Here is a 21014-nt window from a genome sequence, read left to right as displayed (position 1 = left end):
GAGGTTAGAGGGTATTTCATCCAGACCAAGTGGATTGTAGTCAAGGCGTCTCCTGACCTGAAACTATTTAGACCTATACGTGTCCTACCTAAGTAGCCATTCTCTTCAATAAAATTATGAGCTCTGAGGTAAGTCAAAAGGTTAACCATTTCCCTCCAAAGATGTCCACTGACACTTATCTTTCCCCTGCAGGTATTTTTCGTGTCAGACTTCTTCAAGAAGAGGGTGGAGCCTCAGGAGGATGTGGAGATTCCCCACACCAGCCTGCAAGAGACACCCACTAACGGAAACCATTACGACAGCAGCCCCAACTAAGCTATAGAGAAGAGGAACCGTACACCCGCGTATCTGGTGGAAAGCGTTTACTGCATGCACATCATACCCCACCAAGGGTCGGACCACTGGGGTGGAAAGAAATTATGCGTCTCAAATGGCACCCCATTCCCTACATAGTGCACTAGTTTTGACCAGGACCCATAGGGCTATGACCAAAACTAGTGCACTATGTAGGGAATAGGGTGCCATTTGGGAATCAGACAGACATGTGAATGTAACCCTGCTTTGTGCTTTCTTGACCTATGACCTGGAGCCAAGCTGTCTCAGCTCCCTATTGGACTCTTGAGTCCCACTCATGTTGCCTTGGCTGGACTGCTACTATTACAGCTTCCTGTGTATTATCCAGACCAATATAATGTATCTTCACCTGAAGCAACAAAAAACAACCAAAATATCTTTGTTTTATCCAGCTGTATGTTAAAAGAAATCACTATACAGACTTTTATTAAAATTGTTGAAGTATGTACAAATATGTTGCGCTTTTTGGAAGGAAAATAAGCCATTTTATGCTTATTAACACAAATAAAAAATTCTGTTTAATTTGTCTGGATGGAAGATACCAACAAACAGGTGTCACTCGGTCACAAAATACAACAAATCACAGATATAAACTGGCAGCAAACACAATATCCCTCTTGATTTTCGTAATACCTGTAATGAAAAACAAAAGAAATACATGAGTATAAATGTCGTTGAAATTGTACCTCCAAGCTTGACAACAACCTGGTCCATACAACTCAGTCATACAATCTAAGATATAGGCAGGGTCAAAACTGTACTAGTTGGAATTCAGCTGAAACCCAACACAGACAGTGTTCAAATGTCTTTGTAACAGAATGTATTTTAACTAGGGGAGATGTCTTGACTTTGGGACACAGGCACAACCAATATATGAGGATTCTCTGAGCCCTGGTAGTAGTACACCAAGTTTGAACTCTGGCATACATATGTCGGCATCGGGGCAGTCAGCAGAAGAGATCAGATTACCCTCTGCAGACTTGTTCTCCTACTATTGGTTTAAACTGTAGACTTACAGACCACACACAAGCATTCTGTCGGCCTGAAGGCTGCAACCAGTAGATCTTACCCTCCGCAAACTTGTTCTCCAGCTCGGTGTTACCGATGGCCTTGGCTGCTTGACACATCTGACGGAGCAGCTCCTCCAGGCGACGCATGCAGCGGATGATACTCCCTACAGAGACAGACACAGGGTTACCGAGCAGAAGATGATACTCCCTACGGACAAAGACGAGAGGGTCAGCCAGCACAGAGAGACAGGGATCAGGATAAACTGTCAACTCCGCACAGATCAGCGAGACAGGGATCCGTACTCAGACAGGGATCCGTACTCAGACAGGGATCCGTACTCAGACAGGGATCCGTACTCAGACAGGGATCCGTACTCAGACAGGGATCCGTACTCAGACAGGGAGTCTCTTGAGATACGGGTCAGTTTGACTAGAGTGATGGCCCGCTGTCAAAATAACAGCACTGGAGTCATTCAAATAGAGGATGTGTGTGTATAACTAGGGAAATTCAGGGGAGATTGTCAATGGGGGAGTCTTCAGTTACGATTCGGCCAAAGGCCATTAAATGGTTATTCGAAGACCGTTCCAACTGAACTATACGACAACATGGTACCAGGCCACACCAAGGTTCGCCTGTCAGTGTGACCAGAACCCCAACCCTCCTTATAAAAATACATAGTTTACAGCTTCACATGGAGAGCCAAAATCTCAGAAGGATCTGATAACTGAACTATGATCTTGTGCGTCGCAATTAAGAGGGGAGATGCATATTTTCCTGCTCATGTCAGGGTGAAATACAGAGCCAAATACCAGTCTTATCTCTAGAGTTACTTTGAAGAGAGAATGAGAGCATTAGGGGGGGATGATCTGTTTCAGCTATTTTTCATCATTTTATATCCTCTACACTCATGGTGCCTTGAAAGCTACAACCTGGGATTTGTTTTTCAGCAAAACAGCAGCTCCGTCACTTGTTTTGGTATACAGATGAAGGATGGCGCTGTGGAAATGTAATCCCTCTGAAATTCATAGATGCCCGTCTAGATGCAAGGACTGACAGTAAACATATTTTGAAGCTATACATTGCAGCCATTGTGTATGAACTGCAATAGGCAAGGTAAAAATCTGTTACTCCCTAAAGTGTACCTCAGAAAAACAGAAACCTTTCCAGCCATAAAGGACTAGGCCTACAGCCAATTCAGAATGCAGAGAAAACCATATATTTCAACATGAGTTCATCACCTGGTCTTCTGGCTCTCCTTCCATGTACTACAACATGCCAGTTTGCAAAACAAATAAAAAGTTATCAACTGCTAGTCATAGAGACATTGGCCAACAGAAAAACAACAATTGGAAGGCTGTCCATTAGATTGGCACTGAACTTGTGTTAGGTGAGTTACCTTGCACGTGGCTCTGGATAAGTTTACCTGCTAAATGACTCAAATGTATGGGGCTACCCTACACAGAAACAGACAACCGAAATTTGGAGAGTGCTGTCCATTTTATAGGCACTGGACAGATAGAGCGTCAGGTGGTTAGCCAGGTGAGTTACCTTCAAAGACGTCGGTCATCTTGCAGATCTGGGCGAAGGTGGAGCCGTTAGCCCAGGTGTAGACCACGTCCATCAGGTGAGGCTTGAACTTGTCCAGGTAGGTGTCCTCATCCACCTCCAGCTTAGCCTCCGCAGACACCTTGGCAACGCGCTTGGCACACTCCTGACAACCAGATATCCAGTTCCGGGTTTTATTACATCCATATGACAGTCATAGGCTGCGTGCAAAATGGCACCCTATTACTTTGACAGTGCACTCATTTTGACCAGAGCCCTATGGATACTGGTCAAAAGTAGTGCACTACATTTGGGACACAGCCTGTATTTCGGTATCTGGACAACATAAAAAAATAATATAAAAGGGAAAACAAACTAAAAGTACATGGCATATCTTACACTTTGATTATACTATTTGAGCAAACATCCATTCACATGAAGGCAACCACTCAGGCAGGGAGACCCGATCTAATCTTTCACCAAACATTTAGATTGTAGACTGGGCCTAGCTTCTAGCTGGCTAGGCTGACAGGTTTCAGTAGACAGAAACATCAGTAAGTCAATAGAATAGGTAGACTGGTAGGATTCCAAGTCAAACATACATTGCAGAGTAGTTAAACATGCCAGTGTATGCCTTGGTTCACAAACAGCATGAGCTAAGTGTTAGAAACCACACATCGGAAAAGCAGATTAAACCAGGCCTGAAGGGTGCATCAAAGCAGAATTAAAGTGTTGAGTTTGTTACCATCCCAATATCAATTACATATTTAAGTTATTTAAATCATATTTAGAAAAGCCTGCTGCTAAACTCATTGGCTATATCACAAATGGCACCGTATTCCCTACTGTATGCAGTACACTACTTTTGACCTGGGTTACACATATTGATCCTGTTTTGTAACCTATGCTAACCACCAGGACCGTGCTTATTCTGCTGCGGAGTGAATAATGTTTACCTGCATCTGTCTCAGAGGTCCAGCCAGCTGCTCTGTCAGCTTGGGCATCTCGTTAACCTGAGGGAAGGAAGAGAACAAAAACACAACAACGTTAGTCTAAAGCTTTGAACACACCGCTACCACCTGCTGGGTGTCAAGGAGCAAACGTGTTTTTGCCAATTCAACATGATGAATCGTTTGAAAAATTGAAAATGTTGGCCGATACCGTGGTAAGAGGCACTCGGTAGCAGGATTATTGATCAATCTCTGCCTTTAGTACTCCTAATAAGAAAAGTGTCAATGAAACATTACTGCTGCCAGTAGGTTATTGATTTAAGGTGAAACATGCAGTGAGCTAGCGCAGTAATGGGAGCGAGCAGTCTTGTTTCTTTACCTCATCATTTCTACTGTGCAGGCTACTGTGCCTTCAGAATGTATCCAGACCCCTCGACTTATTCCACATTTTGTTGGGTCACAGCCTGAATTCAAAATGCATAAAACATTTTTTTTTCTCACCCATCTACACACGATAGCCCATAATAACAAAGTGAAAACATGTTTTTAGAAATATTAACACATTTATTGTTAATGAAATAAATCTCATGTTCATAAGTATTCATACCCCTTTGCAATGACACTCCAAATTGAGCTCCGCTGCATCCAATTTCCTTTGATCATCTTTGAGATGTCACTACAACTTGATTGGAGTCCACCTGTGGCCAATTCAATTGTTTGGACATGATTTAAAAAGAAAACTGGCTATAAGGTCCCACAGTTGACAGTGCATGTCAGAGCAGCAACTATACCATGAAGTCCAATAAACTGTCCGTTGATCTCCGAGATAGAATTGATGAGGCATACATCTGGGGAAGGTTTCAAAACAATTTATAGAGTGTTGAAAGCTTCCAAGTGCACAGTGGTCACCATCATTGGGAAAGAAATATATATATTGATCTACCCAGACTATGGCTAGAGCTGGCCGTCCAACCAAACTGATCAACCGGGCAAGAAGGACCTTGGTCAGGGAGGTGACCAAGAACCCAATGACCACGCTGACAGAACTACATCCTTGGCTGAGATGGGAGAACCTGTCACAAGGACAACAGTCTCCACAGCATTTTACCAATCTGGGATTTATGGGAGAAGAGCCAGACAGAAGTCTTCCTGAGAAAAAGGCACATGACAGCACACCTGGAGTTGACAAAAATCCCATTGAAAGTCTGGAAAGACTTGAAGATAGCTGTTCACTGCTTCTCCCCATCTAAATTAACAGAGCTTGAGAAAAAAAAGGAAGAAAAGCTGATACAGACACACTCAAGACGACTCAAATCTGTAAATCACCGCCAAAGGTGCTTCTACAATGTATTGACCCAGGGGTGTGAATACTTATATATTTTTGTATTTCACATTTTTAAACATGTTTTCACTTTGACATTATGGGATATTGTGTGTAAATGGGTACGATATATATTTTTATTTAATACATTTTCAATCTGGACAAACAAAATGTGGAATAAGTCAAGGGGTATGAATACTTTCTGAAGGCACTGTAAATGTTTCTTCTCAAAAGGTCATGGATGACCGCACTGATGACCTTACCCTTTTCTCCCGCCACATCCACTCTAGCTGGCTAAATGTCTGACTGGTAAAGGTCACGGATTGCTGTCCTCACTCCAGGTAGTCACCATTGTTATCCTTGCTAATAGTAGGTCAAATATTGTTAAATTGACTTAAGGCAAAGTGAAGTCAAAAACATGATTACATACATACATAAACTCAGGAGATGCACTGCAGTACTTAATGCAGCTGGTGGCCACACCAGATACTGACTTACTTTTGACCCCCCCTTTGTTCAGGGACACAATCAATTTCTGTTAGTCACGTTCAGTTTATGTCGCAGTTGTTGAATCTTGTTATGTTCATAATATTTACACGTGAAGTTTGCTGAAAATAAACGCAGTTGACAGTTAGGACGTTTCTTTTTTTGCTGAGTTTATATATATATATACACACACACACACACACACACACACACACACAGTACCAGTCAAAAAATGTGGAACCCTACTCATTCAAGGGTTTTTATTTATTTTCTACATTGTAGAATAGCGAAGACCTCAAAACTATGAAATGATTCCATATGCATTATGTAGTAACCAAAATAAGTGTTAAATAAAAAAATATATTTGAGATTTTTCAAAGTAGCCACATTTTGCTTTGATGACAGATTTGCATACTCTTGGCATTCTCTTTCCTCCTTAATACGTTTGAACCAATCAGTTGTGTTGTGACAAGGTAGGGGTGGAATACAGAAAATAGCCCTATTTGGTAAAAGACCTAGTCCATATTATGGCAATAAGCAAAGAGAAATGACAGTCCATCATTACTTCAAGACATGAAGGTCAGTCAATCTGGAAAATATCAAGAACTTAGAAAATTTCTTCAAGTGCAGTCGCAAAAACCATTCAGTGCTATGAAATTGGTTCTCATGATGACCACCACAGGGTTAACTCTTCTGCAGAGTATATGTTCCTTAGAGTTAACTGCACCTCAGAAATTGCAGCCCAAATAAATTCTCCACAGAGTTCAAGTAAACAGACATCAACTATTCAGAGGAGACTGAGTACATTAGGCCTTCATGGTCGAATTGCTGCAAAGAAACCACTACTAAAGGACACCAATAATAAGAAGAGACTTGCTTGGGCCATTAGACCGGTGGAAATCTGTCCTTTGGTCTGATGAGTCCAAATGTGAGAATTTTGGTTCCAACCGCCATGTCTTTGTGAGATGCAGAGTAGGTGAACGGATGATCTCCGCATGTGTGGTTCCCACCATGAAACATGGAGGTGGTAGTGTGATGGTGCTTTGCTGGTGACACTGTCAGTGATTTATTTACAATTCAAGGCACACTTAACCAGCATGGCTACAACAGCATTTTGCAGCGATACGCCATCCCATCTGGTTTGTGCTTAGTGGGACTACCATTTGTTTTTCAACAGGACAATGACCCAAAACACACCTCCAGACTGTGTAAGGGTTATTTGGCCAAGAAGGCGAGTGATGAGTGCTGCATCAGATGACCTGGCCTCCACAATCACCCGACTTCAACCCAAGTTGTTGGACTGCAGGGTGAAGGAAAAGCAGCCAACAAGTGCTCAGCATATATGGGAACTCCTTCAAGACAGTTGGAAAAGCATTCCTCATGAAGCTGGTTGAGAGAATGCCATGGGTTTGCAAAGCTGTCGTCAAGGCAAAGGGTTGCTTCTTTGCAACAGCTGGTGCACGATATCTAAGGAAGTCTCAAGCTATTGCTCGCCTAAGGTAAAGTATCTCATGATAAGCTGTAGACCACACTACCTACCGAGAGAGTTTATCTGGATTCTTTGTAGCTGTTTACATACCACCACAGTCAGAGGCTGGCACTAAGACAGCATTGAATGAGCTGTATTACACCATAAGCAAACAAGAAAACTTTCACCCAGAGGCGGCGCTCCTAGTAGCCGGGGACTTTAATGCAGGGAAACTTAAATCCGTTTTACCAAATTTCTATCAGCATGTTAAATGTGCAACCAGAGGAAAAATAACTTTGGACCAACAATACTCCACACACAGAGATGTATACAAAGCTATCCCTCACCCTCCATTTGGCAAATCATCAATACAGGACTAAGATCTAGTCGTACTACACCGGCTCTGACGCTCATCAGATGTGGCAGGGCATGCAAACCATTACAGACTACAAAGGGAAGCACAGCCGAGAGCTGCCCAGTGACACGAGCCTGCCAGACGAGCTAAACTACTTCTATGCTCGCGTCGAGGCAAGTAACAAACATGCATGAGAGCACCAGCTGTTCCGGAAGACCGTGATCACGCTTTCCGCAGCCGATGCGAGTAAGACTTTTAAACAGGTCAACATTCACAAGGCTGCAGGGCCAGACGGATTACCAGGACGTGTACTGCGAGCATGCGCTGACTAACTGGCAAGTGTCTTCACTGACATTTTCAACCTCTCCCTGTCCGAGTCTAATACCAACATGTTTTAAGCAGACCACCATAGTCCCTGTGCCCAAGAACACTAAGGTAACCTGCCCAAACAACTACCGACCCGTAGCACTCACGGCTGTAGCCATGCAGCACTTTGAAAGGCTGGTCATGGCTCACATCAACACCATCATCCCAGAAACCCTAGACCCACTCCAATTTGGATACTGCCCCAACAGATCTACAGATTATGCAATCCTCATTGCACTCCACACCACCCTTTCCCACCTGGACAAAAGGAACACCTATGTGAGAATGCTATTCATTGACTACAGCTCAGCGTTCAACACCATAGTACCCTCAAAGCTCATCGATAAGCTAAGGACCCTGGGACTAAACGCCTCCCTCTGCAACTGGATCCTGGACTTCCTGACGGGCCACCCCTAGGTGGTATGGGTAGGTAACAACACATCCGCCACGCTGATCCTCAACATAGGGGCCCCTCAGGGGTGCGTGCTCAGTCCCCTCCTGTACTCCCTGTTCACTCATGACTGCACGGCCAGGCCCGACTCCAACACCATCATGAAATTTGCTGATGACGCAGTGGTAGGCCTGATCACCGACAACAACGAGACAGCCAATAGGGGGGGGTCAGAGACCTGGCCGTGTGGTGCCAGGACAACAACCTCTCCCTCAACGTGGTCAAGACAAAGGAGATGATTGTGGACTACAGGAAAAAGAGGACCGAGCACACCCCCATTCTCATTGACGGGGCTGCATTGGAGCAGGTTGAGAGCTTCAAGTTCCTTGGTGTCCACATCACCAACAAACTATCATGGTCCAAACACACCAAGACAGTCGTGAAGAGGGCATGACAAAACCTATTCCCCCTCAGGAGACTGAAAAGATTTGGCATGGGTCCTCAGATCCTCAAAAAGGTTCTACAGCTGCACCATCGAGAGCATCCTGACTGGTTGCATCACTGCCTGGTATGTCAACTTCTCGGGCTCCGACCGCATGGCAGGACAGAGGGTAGTGCGAACGGCCCAGTACATCACTGGGGTCAAGCTTCCTGCCATCCAGGACCTCTATACCAGGCGGTGTCAGAGGAAGGCCCTAAAAAAATTGTCAACGACTCCAGCCACCCTAGTCATAGACTGTTCTCCCTGCTACCGCACGGCAACCGGAGCGCCAAGTCTAGGTCCAAGAGGCTTCGAAACAGCTTCTAACTCCAAGCCATAAGACTCCTGAACATCTAGTCAAATGGCTACCCAGACTATTTGCAGTGCCCCCTTACACCACTGCCACTCTGTTGTCATCTATGCATAGTCACATTAATAACTCTACCTACATGTACATACTACCTCAAATAACCGGTACCACCAGACATTGACTCTGTATCGGTACCCCCCTGTATACAGTCTCACTATTGTTATTTCACTAGTGCTTTTTAATTACTTTAATTACTGAAAACTAGATTTCTGACATGCAAAACATTTTGGGACTACATCAACAATGGACTAATGAAACAAATACCAAAATATAGTTTTGGGGTGGAATTTTCCTTTAACAGACCAATAACAAATCTCTGCCAATAACAGCTAATTTTCAGTTTTCCCCTCCCCACTCAGACCACTCCCAGACAGTCTTAGCAGAATTCTTGCTTGAGGAAATTGCTGTTGGCTAAGAAGCTATTTTTGTTTTCAATTAAAATGGTTGAAAAAAACTCAGTAAGGTAATTAATTGTTACTCAAAATTGATTTGATATTGATATTAAAAACTGCTACATTGGACCTTTAAAGGTCAGTGGTGAAGTGGAAGTCGACCTCCTGCAGATGAGGGGGGGATACAAGACCGTTACCCCAATCTTTGTCTTTATAAAGATTCCCACTTGTTCGTGGGAAATAATAATTTGGTGTGACTATCTTGATCCCATTTCCCACTCTCCCATGGCAGTGCCTCAGGCTCCCCAAGCTCCCTCTCTGTGCCCTACTCCCAAGCCTATTCTGTCTCTGGCTCAGTGCCCTGTGTGACGCCCCATTAACCCTTGATGTTTTTAGCCCGTCATGAGATCTTCTCTGCCTGCCTGCCTCATCCTTCACCAGCCTCTCCAGCAGCAGCAGCAGGTGGAAGCTCTCCCTACACACAGAGAAGAGGGAGCAGCTGCATAAATAAACATACAGCACACTGTAGCCTTTATGCGGGGAAGTGGGGCGACAGGACACTGGACGACAGCTGCATGTGAATGTCACAGAGCTGATCTGCTAACAGACACAACAGAGGCATATGAGAGAGAGCGAGAGACTTGCAGGCAGTAGATATGACATGATACATATAGAAGCCTAAAATGAAATTGCCGTATAGACAGTAATCCATGCCTTTGTTACTTCTAGGTTGGACTACTGCAATGCTCTACTTTCCGGCTACCCGGATAAAGCACTAAATAAACTTCAGTTAGTGCTAAATACGGCTGCTAGAATCCTGACTAGAACAAAAAATGTGATCATATTACTCCAGTGCTAGCCTCCCTACACTGGCTTCCTGTTAAGGCAAGGGCTGATTTCAAGGTTTTACTGCTGACCTACAAAGCATTACATGGGCTTGCTCCTACCCATCTTTCCGATTTGGTCCTGCCGTACATACCTACACGTACGCTACGGTCACAAGACGCGGGCCTCCTAATTGTTCCTAGAATTTCTAAGCAAACAGCTGGAGGCAGGGCTTTCACCTATAGAGCTCCATTTTTATGGAATAGTCTGCCTACCCATGTGAGAGACGCAGACTCCGTCTCATACTTTAAGTCTTTACTGAAGACTTATCTCTTCAGTAGGTCCTATGATTAAGTGTAGTCTGGCCCAGGGGTGTGAAGGTGAACGGAAAGGCTGGAGCAACGAACCGCACTTGCTGTCTCTGCCTGGCCGGTTTCCCCTCTTTCCACTGGGATTCTCTGCCTCTACCCCTATTACGGGGGCTGAGTCACTGGCTTACTGGTGTTCTTCCATGCCGTCCCTGGGAGGGGTGCGTCACTTGAGTGGGTTGAGTCACTGACGTGGTCTTCCTGTCTGGGTTGGCGCCCCCCCTTGGGCTGTGCCGTGGCGGAGATCTTTGTGGGCTATACTCGGCCTTGTCCCGGGATGGTATGTTGGTGGTTGGAGATATCCCTCCAGTGGTGTGGAGGCTGTGCTTTGGCAAAGTGGGTGGGGTTATATCCTACCTGTTTGGCCCTGTCCGGGGGTTTCATCGGATGGGGCCACAGTGTCTCCTGACCCCTCCTGTCTCAGCCTCCAGTATTTATGCTGCAGTAGTTTATGTGTCGGGGGGCTAGGGTCAGTCTGTCACATCTGGAGTATTTCTCTTGTCTTTTCCGGTGTCCTGTGTGAATTTAAATATGCTCCCTCTAATTCTCTCTCTCTCTCTCTCTCTCTCTCTCTCGGAGGACCTGAGCCCTAGGACCATGCCTCAGGACTACCTGGCTTGATGACTCCTTGCTGTCCCCAGTTCACCTGGCCGTGCTGCTGCTCCAGTTCCAACTGTTCTGCCTGCAGCTATGGAACCCTGACCTGTTCACCGGACGTGCTACCTGTCCCAGACCTGCTGTTTTCAACTCTCTAGGAGACAGCAGGAGCAGTAGAGATACTCTCAAAGATCGGCTATGAAAAAGCCAACTGACACTTACTCTTGTGTTACTGACTTGTTGCACCCTTGACAACTACTATGATTATTATTATTTGACAATGCTGGTCATTTATGAACATTTGAACATCTAGGCCATGTGCTGTTATAATCTCCACCCGGCACAGCCAGAAGAGGACTGGCCACCCCTCATAGCCTGGTTCCTCTCTAGGTTTCTTCCTAGGTTTTGGCCTTTCTAGGGAGTTTTTCCTAGCCACCGTGCTTCTACACCTGCATTGCTTGCTGTTTGGGGTTTTGGGCTGGGTTTCTGTACAGCACTTTGTGATATCAGCTGATGTAAGAAGGGCTATATAAATACATTTGATTTGATTTGACATGATAATACACAAACACAGAGCTAGGCCCTTAAATGTAGTGTTGACATGATGATGCACACACGGCACTAGACCTTTGCTCAAGAATACACCTGTACTGTCATTACACTATGATACACAAAACACATGGAGCTAGAAAGACCAGCATTTCACACCCCATCACTAAGCTGGAACACACCCTTACTGAGGGCTGCCATACTTGGACCAGCAGTGAAGAGTGTGGCGCTGCTTACAGAGAACAATGAACACTCAGAGGAGAAACGTGCCAGAGACCTACTTTTGGCAGAGTGACCACCTGCCTGTACGATGGAGTTTAGAGTGGACTTTGTTATTGGGGAGGTCAATAATTGAGGAAGCCAAGACAGCAAAAAAATTCTAACATTTGACACTGGAATTCCTTGTTTTGAGAGGAAGCATCAAGAGGATGTACTGAGGATTTGATTCATTTAAAAACACATAACATTCAAGATATGGGGACATTAGACTACAATCAGACTTGAAGTAATAGGTCAAAGTGCTTTTAGTGAGGGGTGTAAGAAAAGTCGTGACGACATTTGAAGTTGAAGAGTGTGGGAAAGAAGATTGTTGCTTATCTGGCCAAAAGTATGTTTTAACTGAATGCGCAGGAAGAGATGTGTGTGCGACTTACGTTCTCCTGGAAGACGAAGACGCTGAGTAGAGCGGTAACCTGTTCTGCAGACAGATCGTTGAACAGGCCGTTGAACACCATCTCAGTCAGTAGAAGTTCATCAGCACTGGATCAAACACAGGTCTCAGACCAGTCAGTGTTTTTTAATAACATGTTGATATAGATAACTGTTCTAAGAACAGCTGAACACCATCTCAGTCATCAGCAGACAGGGGTTAATGCAACAAAAAGAATCCCATGAGAAACTAAAGCTGATCGCAGATGGATTGTCTGGGGCCAAGTTGACGTCAAATTTCATGTAAGAAAGTCATGACCATCATTTATTTTGTGTGTGTATGAAACTGCGAGTTTGGCCAATTCCAGACCTCCACAGGAACATTTTTATATACATTTTTTTTAACCTTTATTTAACCTTTATTTAACTAGGCAAGTCAGTTAAGAACAAATTCTTATTTTTAATGACAGCCTAGGAACGGTGGGTTAACTGCCTTGTTCAGGGACAGAACGACAGATTTGTACCATGTCAGCTTGGGGATTCGAACTTGCAACCTTTCGGTTACTAGTCAGACGCTCTAACCAATTGGTAGTTACAGTCTTGTCCCATCGCTGCAACTCTCTCGTACGTCCTCAGAAACACAACCCAGCCAAGTCGCACTGCTTCATGACACAATGCCCGCTTAACCCAGGAGCCAGCCGCAAAAACACCGTACACTTGGCGACCGAGTCAGCGTGCATGCGCCCGGCCCGCTACAGGAGTTGCTAGAGCGTGATGGGACAAGGACATCCCGGCCGGTCAAACCCTCCCCTAACCTGGACAACGCTGGGTCAATTGTGCGGTGCCCCATGGGTCTCCTGGTCGTGGCCGGCTGCGACAGAGCCTGGATATCTAGTGACACAGCTAGCACTGCCTTAGACCACTGCGTCACTCAGGAGGCCCCAGATAATGTTTATATAATTTAATCTCCAGATAATCGATGTCCCGAATTCAAAAAGCAATAGTAACAGTATTCAAATTAGGGAGCCAGATGAACGGCTCTTTAAAATATGCAATTCGGTTACCGACGTTCAAAAATGACTCATGGTTTGTGAACAACCAGTGTTGCCAACTCATTTTCAGGGTAAGTTGCTAGAGGCAGGTTGATTTGTTGCTAAATGACGTTGTGATGTCATTGCGTAATAACGTAAAACTGCGTCATTACGTAGAATACACAGTAACGTTACTCAAATTGACTGGCCATCTCGGCGAAAAATATGATTTGACATTTGTTCAGGTACAGTCTCCCACTCTTATCTGTACAATTTTGATTGAGACATGTTGATTGCTGTAAGTTCTGTTCAAGATCAAACATTCGTGACCAACTATATTAATTGGGTTTGGCTCGTCGAACCCGTACTACTGCAGTATTGATTTGCAATTTGCTGAAATTGCTGCTGCACGAGCTGAGCGCCTGCTGCTGACGTCACTCAATGCACTTTTGCATCCAGGCACGTGTGTTGTGACAGTGTGTGACAGAGAAAATCGGTTGTGTGTCATTTAGAGGGGAAAATGCGTGCATTTTAGCGTTTGAGTCACTTTTCAAAAGTTGCTAAAAGTTCAAAATACATTTTTAAAAGTAGATAAATTTGTTGCTAGGTGCTGTTTGACAAAAAAGTTGCCAGGGTAGTCTGAAAAGTTACTAAATCGGCATCACTGCGAACAACCCGTCACTACTGTTGCACAGCTGCTCCACCATGCTTGAAACTGCTTTCTAACTGCAGTTGTAAAACGATGCCACTCGTGCAATTGAAGGACTAAAAAAATTACATGGTAGCAATGGAAAACTGGGATCCCTTTTTAACAAACACCAAAACTGCTTTCAAACGCGTTTTCCCACGATTGAATTAAGAATTGTGCATTGACTGCTTGTCATAACAAATTCCCTCTCTATGGCTCTCGCAATTTGAAAGCGCCTGCATAGAACACACATCAACAAGCCGACTAGGTAACTCTACTACGAGGTTGTCTGCTTCTGTTTTAATAACATTACATGGCAAAAATAGTAGCTTGAACGCCAAGGTGGTGCGCAGAATAGACTATTTAATTCACTTCATCTGAACATCGGAGTTTCAGCAACAATCCTGCAAGTCAGTTCATTTAACAGCTTAACAGAGAAAATAAAATGTTTGAGAATACATTTGGGGATACAGTAAATGCCAATATATGATATTTATGCATCTAACTTTCCCTCTCATTATTATTCAGGATTATCCATAATCACGGTAGCGTCCACATTAATGTAGAACTGAGTATAAACATTATATTCCTATTTACAATAAAAGTGACTCCAAAATGACAATTCTTTATTTACCATTAATTTCTATTGGGCACAAAATAATCTGGAACAACCAAAACGAAGAGCAAACGCATCCAACAAATGTGTTGAGTCAAAAGCGTGATGTAGTCATTGTGTGCTAGGAATATGGGACCAAATTAGAGGTTGACCGATTATGATTTTTCAACGTCGATATGATACGGATTATTAGAGGCCCAAAAACCAGCCGATACCGATTAAATCGGGCTTTTTTTCCCTCTTTTTTTTTGCAATGGCGACAATTACAACAATACTGAATGAACACTTATTTTAACTTAATATATATTTTTTCGCAAATGCGCTTTTGTTAAATCATCCCCCGTTTGGCGAAGTTGGCTGTCTTTGTTAGGAAGAAATAGTCTTCACAGTTCGCAACGAGCCAGGCGGCCCAAACTGCTGCATATACCCTGACTCTGTTGCAGAGGTGACACATTTTCCCTAGTTAAAAGAAATTCATGTTAGCAGGCAATATTAACTAAATATGCAGGTTTAAAAATATATACTTGCGTACTGATTTTAAGAAAAACATATGTTTATGGTTAGGTACAAGTTGGAGCAAGGACAGTCCTTTTTCGCGAATGCGCACCGCATCGATTACATGCAACGCAGGACAGGCTAGATAAACTAGTAATATCATCAACCATGTGTAGTTAACTAGTGATTATGATTGATTGTTTTTTATAAGATAAGTTTAATGCTAGCTAGCAACTTCTACTAAGTTAATCATAAGACACTTAAAATGCATCAGTGATTTAGTTTCCTGCAACTTTCTGACACACAAGAATGCCCCGGTATGTGTGTGCGGTGCGGTGCATGTCTACACTGTGTAGCTGTTAGCAATTACGCTAACTATAACCACCTGGTAGAGATGTTAAGGCTTTCCCAAAAACATTCAATTAAATGTAAACTACAAAGTAGCCTATGCCTACCTGGCAGAATATGATTATTTGCATTAGTCGAGTGACCATTTGCTTTGCAAACTCTGCAATCACATCGCTAACCAAACAATGGTCTCTTACTGGTGTACACTTGAATTAAAAAGGGTAACTCCACAAAATTCTTATATTTTTTCCCAGACCTGAAAAGTAGTCTCTTGATGTGTTTTAAGCATTGCTGTGGATTTTTTTTCTATATAAAAAAAATATTGAGAGAGAAAACATGGAGAAGCAAAAAAAATAAAACCAATTTTATAGGGCCCTATTTGGGTAAAGTGTTACTGGTGGCTTTTCCTTACCTGCTGATCTCACAGGCCACCCGGCCCTTCATTTCGATGACATCCGAGGAAGAGGCGAACCCGAGACGCCTCAGGACGCGCTTCCTGCACTTGAGCTCGTCCATCTGCAGCACGGTTCGAGCCTTCTTCAGCTCCCGCTTGGCCCCTTTGATATCCCCCGCAATCTGACATAGACACAGGATAACATGACACTTAAAACCCATTGCGCCCTAGTAAGGAACCATATGAAGAAAATATGACATCTCAGTGCTAACAACCAGACCATAGACCGCTTTCAAGGAAACAAATATGTACATTTGTCATTAGGCTGAACAATCCATTTAAAATGTACCATTTTATTCATATCATAAGATTTGTCGTGCATGACTGAAGCTGCAAACTGTGGCATTCAGCTCAGCCATAGCCAAGACTGACAGCCGAGACGGAGATAGTGTTGGTTAACAGTCTTGGTCTGTTACAGGCAGTTGTTTTCCTCTCGGCCACACACACTGCCCAACTGTCCCTGCTTAAAACCATTATCCAATTACAGGCTCACCCAACACCATTATATCATGCTGCAGGGAGAGTGACTGACAACACGAGGCAACACCAGTATTAGGCAACCTCAGTTGGCACAGCTCTAGAGTAAGATTATTTATTTTTTAACATATGTTGTGGAGTATACAGGTTACGAGATGTGGGCTCCGAGTGATATCACTTAGTAATGTAAAAGTGTGTGTACGGTACAGATGGGTTTTGAAAAATCTGGATATTCGAAATAGGCCTACATGTTTTTTTTTCAATGTACGTTTTTAACCGGAGCATTGCAGCTTTGATTAACCAACATTTAAATTTGTCATTTAGCAGATGCTTTTATTCGAAGAGATTCAGGGTGTTCACACTATGTCCCTTAGACAATTTTTGTGAACTCAGTGCGGTACGCTTCATTTTTTTGTGCAGTGTGAACACTCCAAAGGAACTCAGACCTCTCAAAAGTGCCCCGAAGCGAACCAAACTGCGACCAATCTCGAGAGATGGTCCGAGTTCAGTTTGCTTGAATTCCGTGGTCCGGTTCCCTTTTTTAAGGACAATGTGAACACAAAGCTCCCTAGGTTCACTTGTCATTATTCCCACACCACACACTAGACTGCAATAACACCATTGGTGCCATAAATGAGAAGATGAGCAGGTTCGTGGGAAAAAAAGCTTTGGATATTGATTAGCGATTGTCAAGGATGCACAGAAAGAAAGTTTTGGGTTCAGATTATTTGTTTGCAATATGTGATCTATAGGCTAAGAGAGCGTCATAAGTTGTTCATTCAATTGTGGGGTTTGAATAGTGTGCAAAGACAACATATTTGGCGAGAATTACAACATAGGGTACAAAATCAATTCTAGGGGCAGTAGCCTACATTGGGTGTACAATTTTCTATTACAGCATTAACTAATCTGCAGTTATTCTTCTGTTATTTATTCAGTTACCAATAATATTAAATGTTAATATTATCTTCTGATGACAATTATGTATAATCTTTTAACTAAATGCAATCTATCAGCTTCCAAATGCAAGTGGGCATATCTAGCTGTCCAATAACACATTGATGGAATGGCAGAGTGCATTGAGTGAATGTTAGAAAAATATCTTGGTTTCTTCTAAACAAAGCAATGTGAATGCAAAGAGGACTCGGACCACGAAATAGGTGAAGTGAACTGGCAAAAGAGTTGAGTCCTCATTCAAAGGCAAGGGCAGTGTGTCTACAAAGAGAACTTTGCTTTTTCTATTTTTTTTCACCTCAGTTCACTTTAAAGGGGACTGAGATCAGTACTTATAAAGAGGCCTGTGTGTGAAAACAGTCTTACAGTAGTTAATGCATATATTTTCATACCCCCCAATATACTGGTCCCCCATGGGAGTCGAACCCACAGCCGTGGTGTTACAAGCGCCATGCTCTACCAACCGAGCCAGACAGGACCCATACACATAAACAACAAGCTACACACGTGAAGGACACCGGTCGGCTACCAGTCTTTCTCTGGGGCACACGTCATAAAATCTACATTGAAAGGTATGTTGTTTTATTCAATTGAAATGTCATGGTATATCCTTGTAGTATGTAACAAAGTCAAACTGATATTTCGATAAAAAAAAAAAAAGCCTGTGTTAAAACAGGCATTTCATTTTTTGGGGTGTAAAAATGAACACCCACAAGTTTCCAATACTAAACGTCCGTTCGGACATTCAAATAACCATGCACATCCCTAGAGTAAGGTTATGCCTATGCATTTTATTCAAGCCCAAGTCACCCAGAAAAAACACAATAGAACCAGCTTTGTGTTACTAGTGAAAGTGTACGTCTGTCCGTCTTTCCTTCTGTAGCTGGCCGATCAGTTGTGCAGTGGCCCAATCCCAGAGGCCAGGCCGAGGATTGGAGATCTTTTTCGAGCAGGTATAAATCTCACGTCATGCCTAATCAAACATGGTGTGTGTGTAATCTGGTTTATAGGGCTTTATCCCTTCCCATGCGCAGACATGCAATACATCCCACACACAGAGATAACAGAGGTCACGACCTAGGTCAGTTGTAGGAGCAGGGAATGGAAAATATAAATAACCAACCCAGCACAGTACAGGTCGGGACTTAAAAGATTCACCCATTTTGAATGCCATATTGCTTTTGTACATCTCTGAGCAATGTTCAATCGATTCCAGGGTCATTTCTTGTGTATCTGAGTAATTGCCATTCAAGCAGGCAGAAATCCGCCTGGTATTACGTAGCACTGTGATAAAGTCGCTCTCACTACATCGGAAGTTAATAGGAATACGAGTTTTGGATCATGAAAACGTCTATCATACATGTCAGATTTCAATACTGGCCGGAGGTTGTCTTCTCTGGAATGAGGGCCCAACACATTTCTCCTATTTGTCTAACTCTTCAGTCCAGGGTGCATTGCATGGTGCCTTAGCATTGCCGCTGTGAACATCAGACTCCACTCTGCGAGTAGCTATGTAGCTACCCAGCAAGCCCATAGACAGCATTACATGGGTTTTGTAGTCGACTTGAGCCGCAACAGATTTCCACATGTTGCTATCAACATTATGACAAATTGAAACATTTGTTCACAAAAAATATTGTTTTCACATGTTATTTAACACTGTACATTACAGGAATGGGTGGTTCTGAATATGTTTTTCATTTAAAGCTGCAATATGTAACTTTTTGGGCTTCCCAACCAAATTCACATAGAAAGGTGTTATAAATCTCATTGAAACAAGTCTAAGAAGCAGATCTGTTCTGTGTGTGCTATTTCTATGATTCCCATTCTTAAGTTTTGTTTTTGTGTCTGACTTTCGGTTTTGTACATCAGCTTCAAACATGTGAAAATACAATATTTCTGGTTATGAAAAATATATTTCCCAGCGGTTTACATGGTACAATGATTCTATATGCCGGTACTATATTTGGTTGTTTTGTCAAACTGAAATTAGGCGAATTCTTAATTTTTGCAAACAGGAAATAGCGGAGCAATTACTCCATAGTGCTTCTTCAACACTCATCCTCTCACAGGTACTTGGCCACGCAAATATTAATTTTTCTCCGATTTTCATAAATATCTCCCTCCTTGGCATTTCAGAGCTAGCCAATTAAAAGAGGCACAGTCGATTGGTGCTGAATGTTCTGCCAAAATTAGATGAATGAATGAGAGCGATCTCATTTCCATCGGATATTGTACTTTACCACACCCTATGCCTGTTTCTGTCAGTAAACGACCGTTTCCAGCTTAGACGGACAGGAAGAGACCAAAAACAATTGTTCTGATTTAGGCTAGATCTACGTAAGTGACAGAAAAAAACAAGCCTTGGGGTGTGGGCGCTTGTAGGATTTAGTACAGAACCTTTGATTTACGTCGACAGAAAAAAACCTGTTCAAAATCATTCAAATATTTTTCGTTAAAGTGAATGTTTCTTGAACCCCAACCTATCCACAAAACATAATACTCATCATAGCCCCACTGACAAGCATATCAATCATTACTTACTGACAGAACATATGGCAATACACTGGGCAGAGTGGCCCTACAGGACATGAACCAACCATCCCAAATACCACCACCCCGCCCATCCTCACCAGGGCTTTCCTCTCGCAGAGGGAGTAGACGGCCTCCAGGCTGGGGTCAGAGTGCATGGGGTGGGAGTACATCCTGTGTTCGAATGCCTCCACCTTCTGGATGACCTTCTTTAGGCCCGGGTCCTTAATGCCCATGTCATCGATGGGGTCCAGAAGGGGAACGCCGTCCGGGAACCTCTTCTGCACCTCCTGTGTGGTGGAGACGGGACCAGAGAATGATCCATGAGAAAGCCTTTGATCACCGTTAACAAATAGATTTATTCTATCTACAGTACCAGTCAAAAATGTGGACACCTACACCTTTTTATTTTTACTATTGTCTACATTGTAGAATCAAAACTCAAAACTATGAAATAACATTAGGAATCATGTCGTAACCAAAATGTTTATGATAAATGTTTCTCATGGTGTTGTGTCCTCCAGGAATGCAAACTGGTGAGGGCCCAAAAAGGTGACCATTTGTTTTGCACAGATTTTTAATTTGTTTAAATATTGGTGTAAACTGCAAGAAAATGTGCCTATTTTCCAGAGTTGGGTTGTCACAATACCAACATTTTACTAATGATGTGATACCAGGCCAAGTATCACGATACCGAGAAGTATTTTGATACCACAGGGTTCTCACCTGTATGGATTTGAGCATGCTCTGTCTGTTGTCATAAGGCCGCAGGTCTTTGGGGCTGTAGAGACGAACTGAACTGATGGAGGTCAGGAGGTGGAGCATCACAGGAACCACCTGATCAGAAGCAATACAAATTATAAAGTATATTATGCATACAGTTACTATACAAACATATATGTATCTATTGACTTAGTATCAAACATTGTAGCTATCATCATT

The 21014-nt window shown here is 43.2% G+C and overlaps 2 protein-coding genes across 3 annotated transcripts in view; one reads left to right on the top strand and one right to left on the bottom strand.

Annotated features, from left to right (window-relative positions):
- The window catches only part of LOC106561845 (phospholipid phosphatase 1), a 35992-nt gene extending 35116 nt beyond the window's left edge, over positions 1 to 876 (top strand). For both annotated transcript variants that reach the window (XM_014126113.3, XM_014126118.3), the window contains exon 6: positions 193 to 876. In XM_014126113.3, coding sequence (XP_013981588.1) covers positions 193 to 315 — 123 coding nt within the window. In that variant the 3' untranslated portion in view covers positions 316 to 876. The remainder of the gene's footprint in view (positions 1 to 192) is intronic.
- LOC100380870 (exosome RNA helicase MTR4) overlaps positions 733 to 21014 on the bottom strand; it is a 53625-nt gene continuing 33343 nt past the window's right edge. Inside the window, exons 19-26 of the mRNA XM_014126103.3 lie at positions 20799 to 20909; positions 20174 to 20362; positions 16068 to 16231; positions 12483 to 12588; positions 3867 to 3923; positions 2914 to 3076; positions 1424 to 1528; positions 733 to 987 (exon numbers count right to left, since the gene is read on the bottom strand). Coding sequence (XP_013981578.1) covers positions 935 to 987; positions 1424 to 1528; positions 2914 to 3076; positions 3867 to 3923; positions 12483 to 12588; positions 16068 to 16231; positions 20174 to 20362; positions 20799 to 20909 — 948 coding nt within the window. The 3' untranslated portion in view covers positions 733 to 934. The remainder of the gene's footprint in view (positions 988 to 1423; positions 1529 to 2913; positions 3077 to 3866; positions 3924 to 12482; positions 12589 to 16067; positions 16232 to 20173; positions 20363 to 20798; positions 20910 to 21014) is intronic.

Source organism: Salmo salar, chromosome 01 (genome assembly GCF_965601325.2).
Source record: "Salmo salar chromosome 01, fSalSal1, whole genome shotgun sequence".
In the NCBI taxonomy this organism is placed as follows: domain Eukaryota; kingdom Metazoa; phylum Chordata; class Actinopteri; order Salmoniformes; family Salmonidae; genus Salmo; species Salmo salar.
Note: the sequence above shows the minus strand (reverse complement) of the source record. Positions and strands in the feature narration are given on the sequence as shown.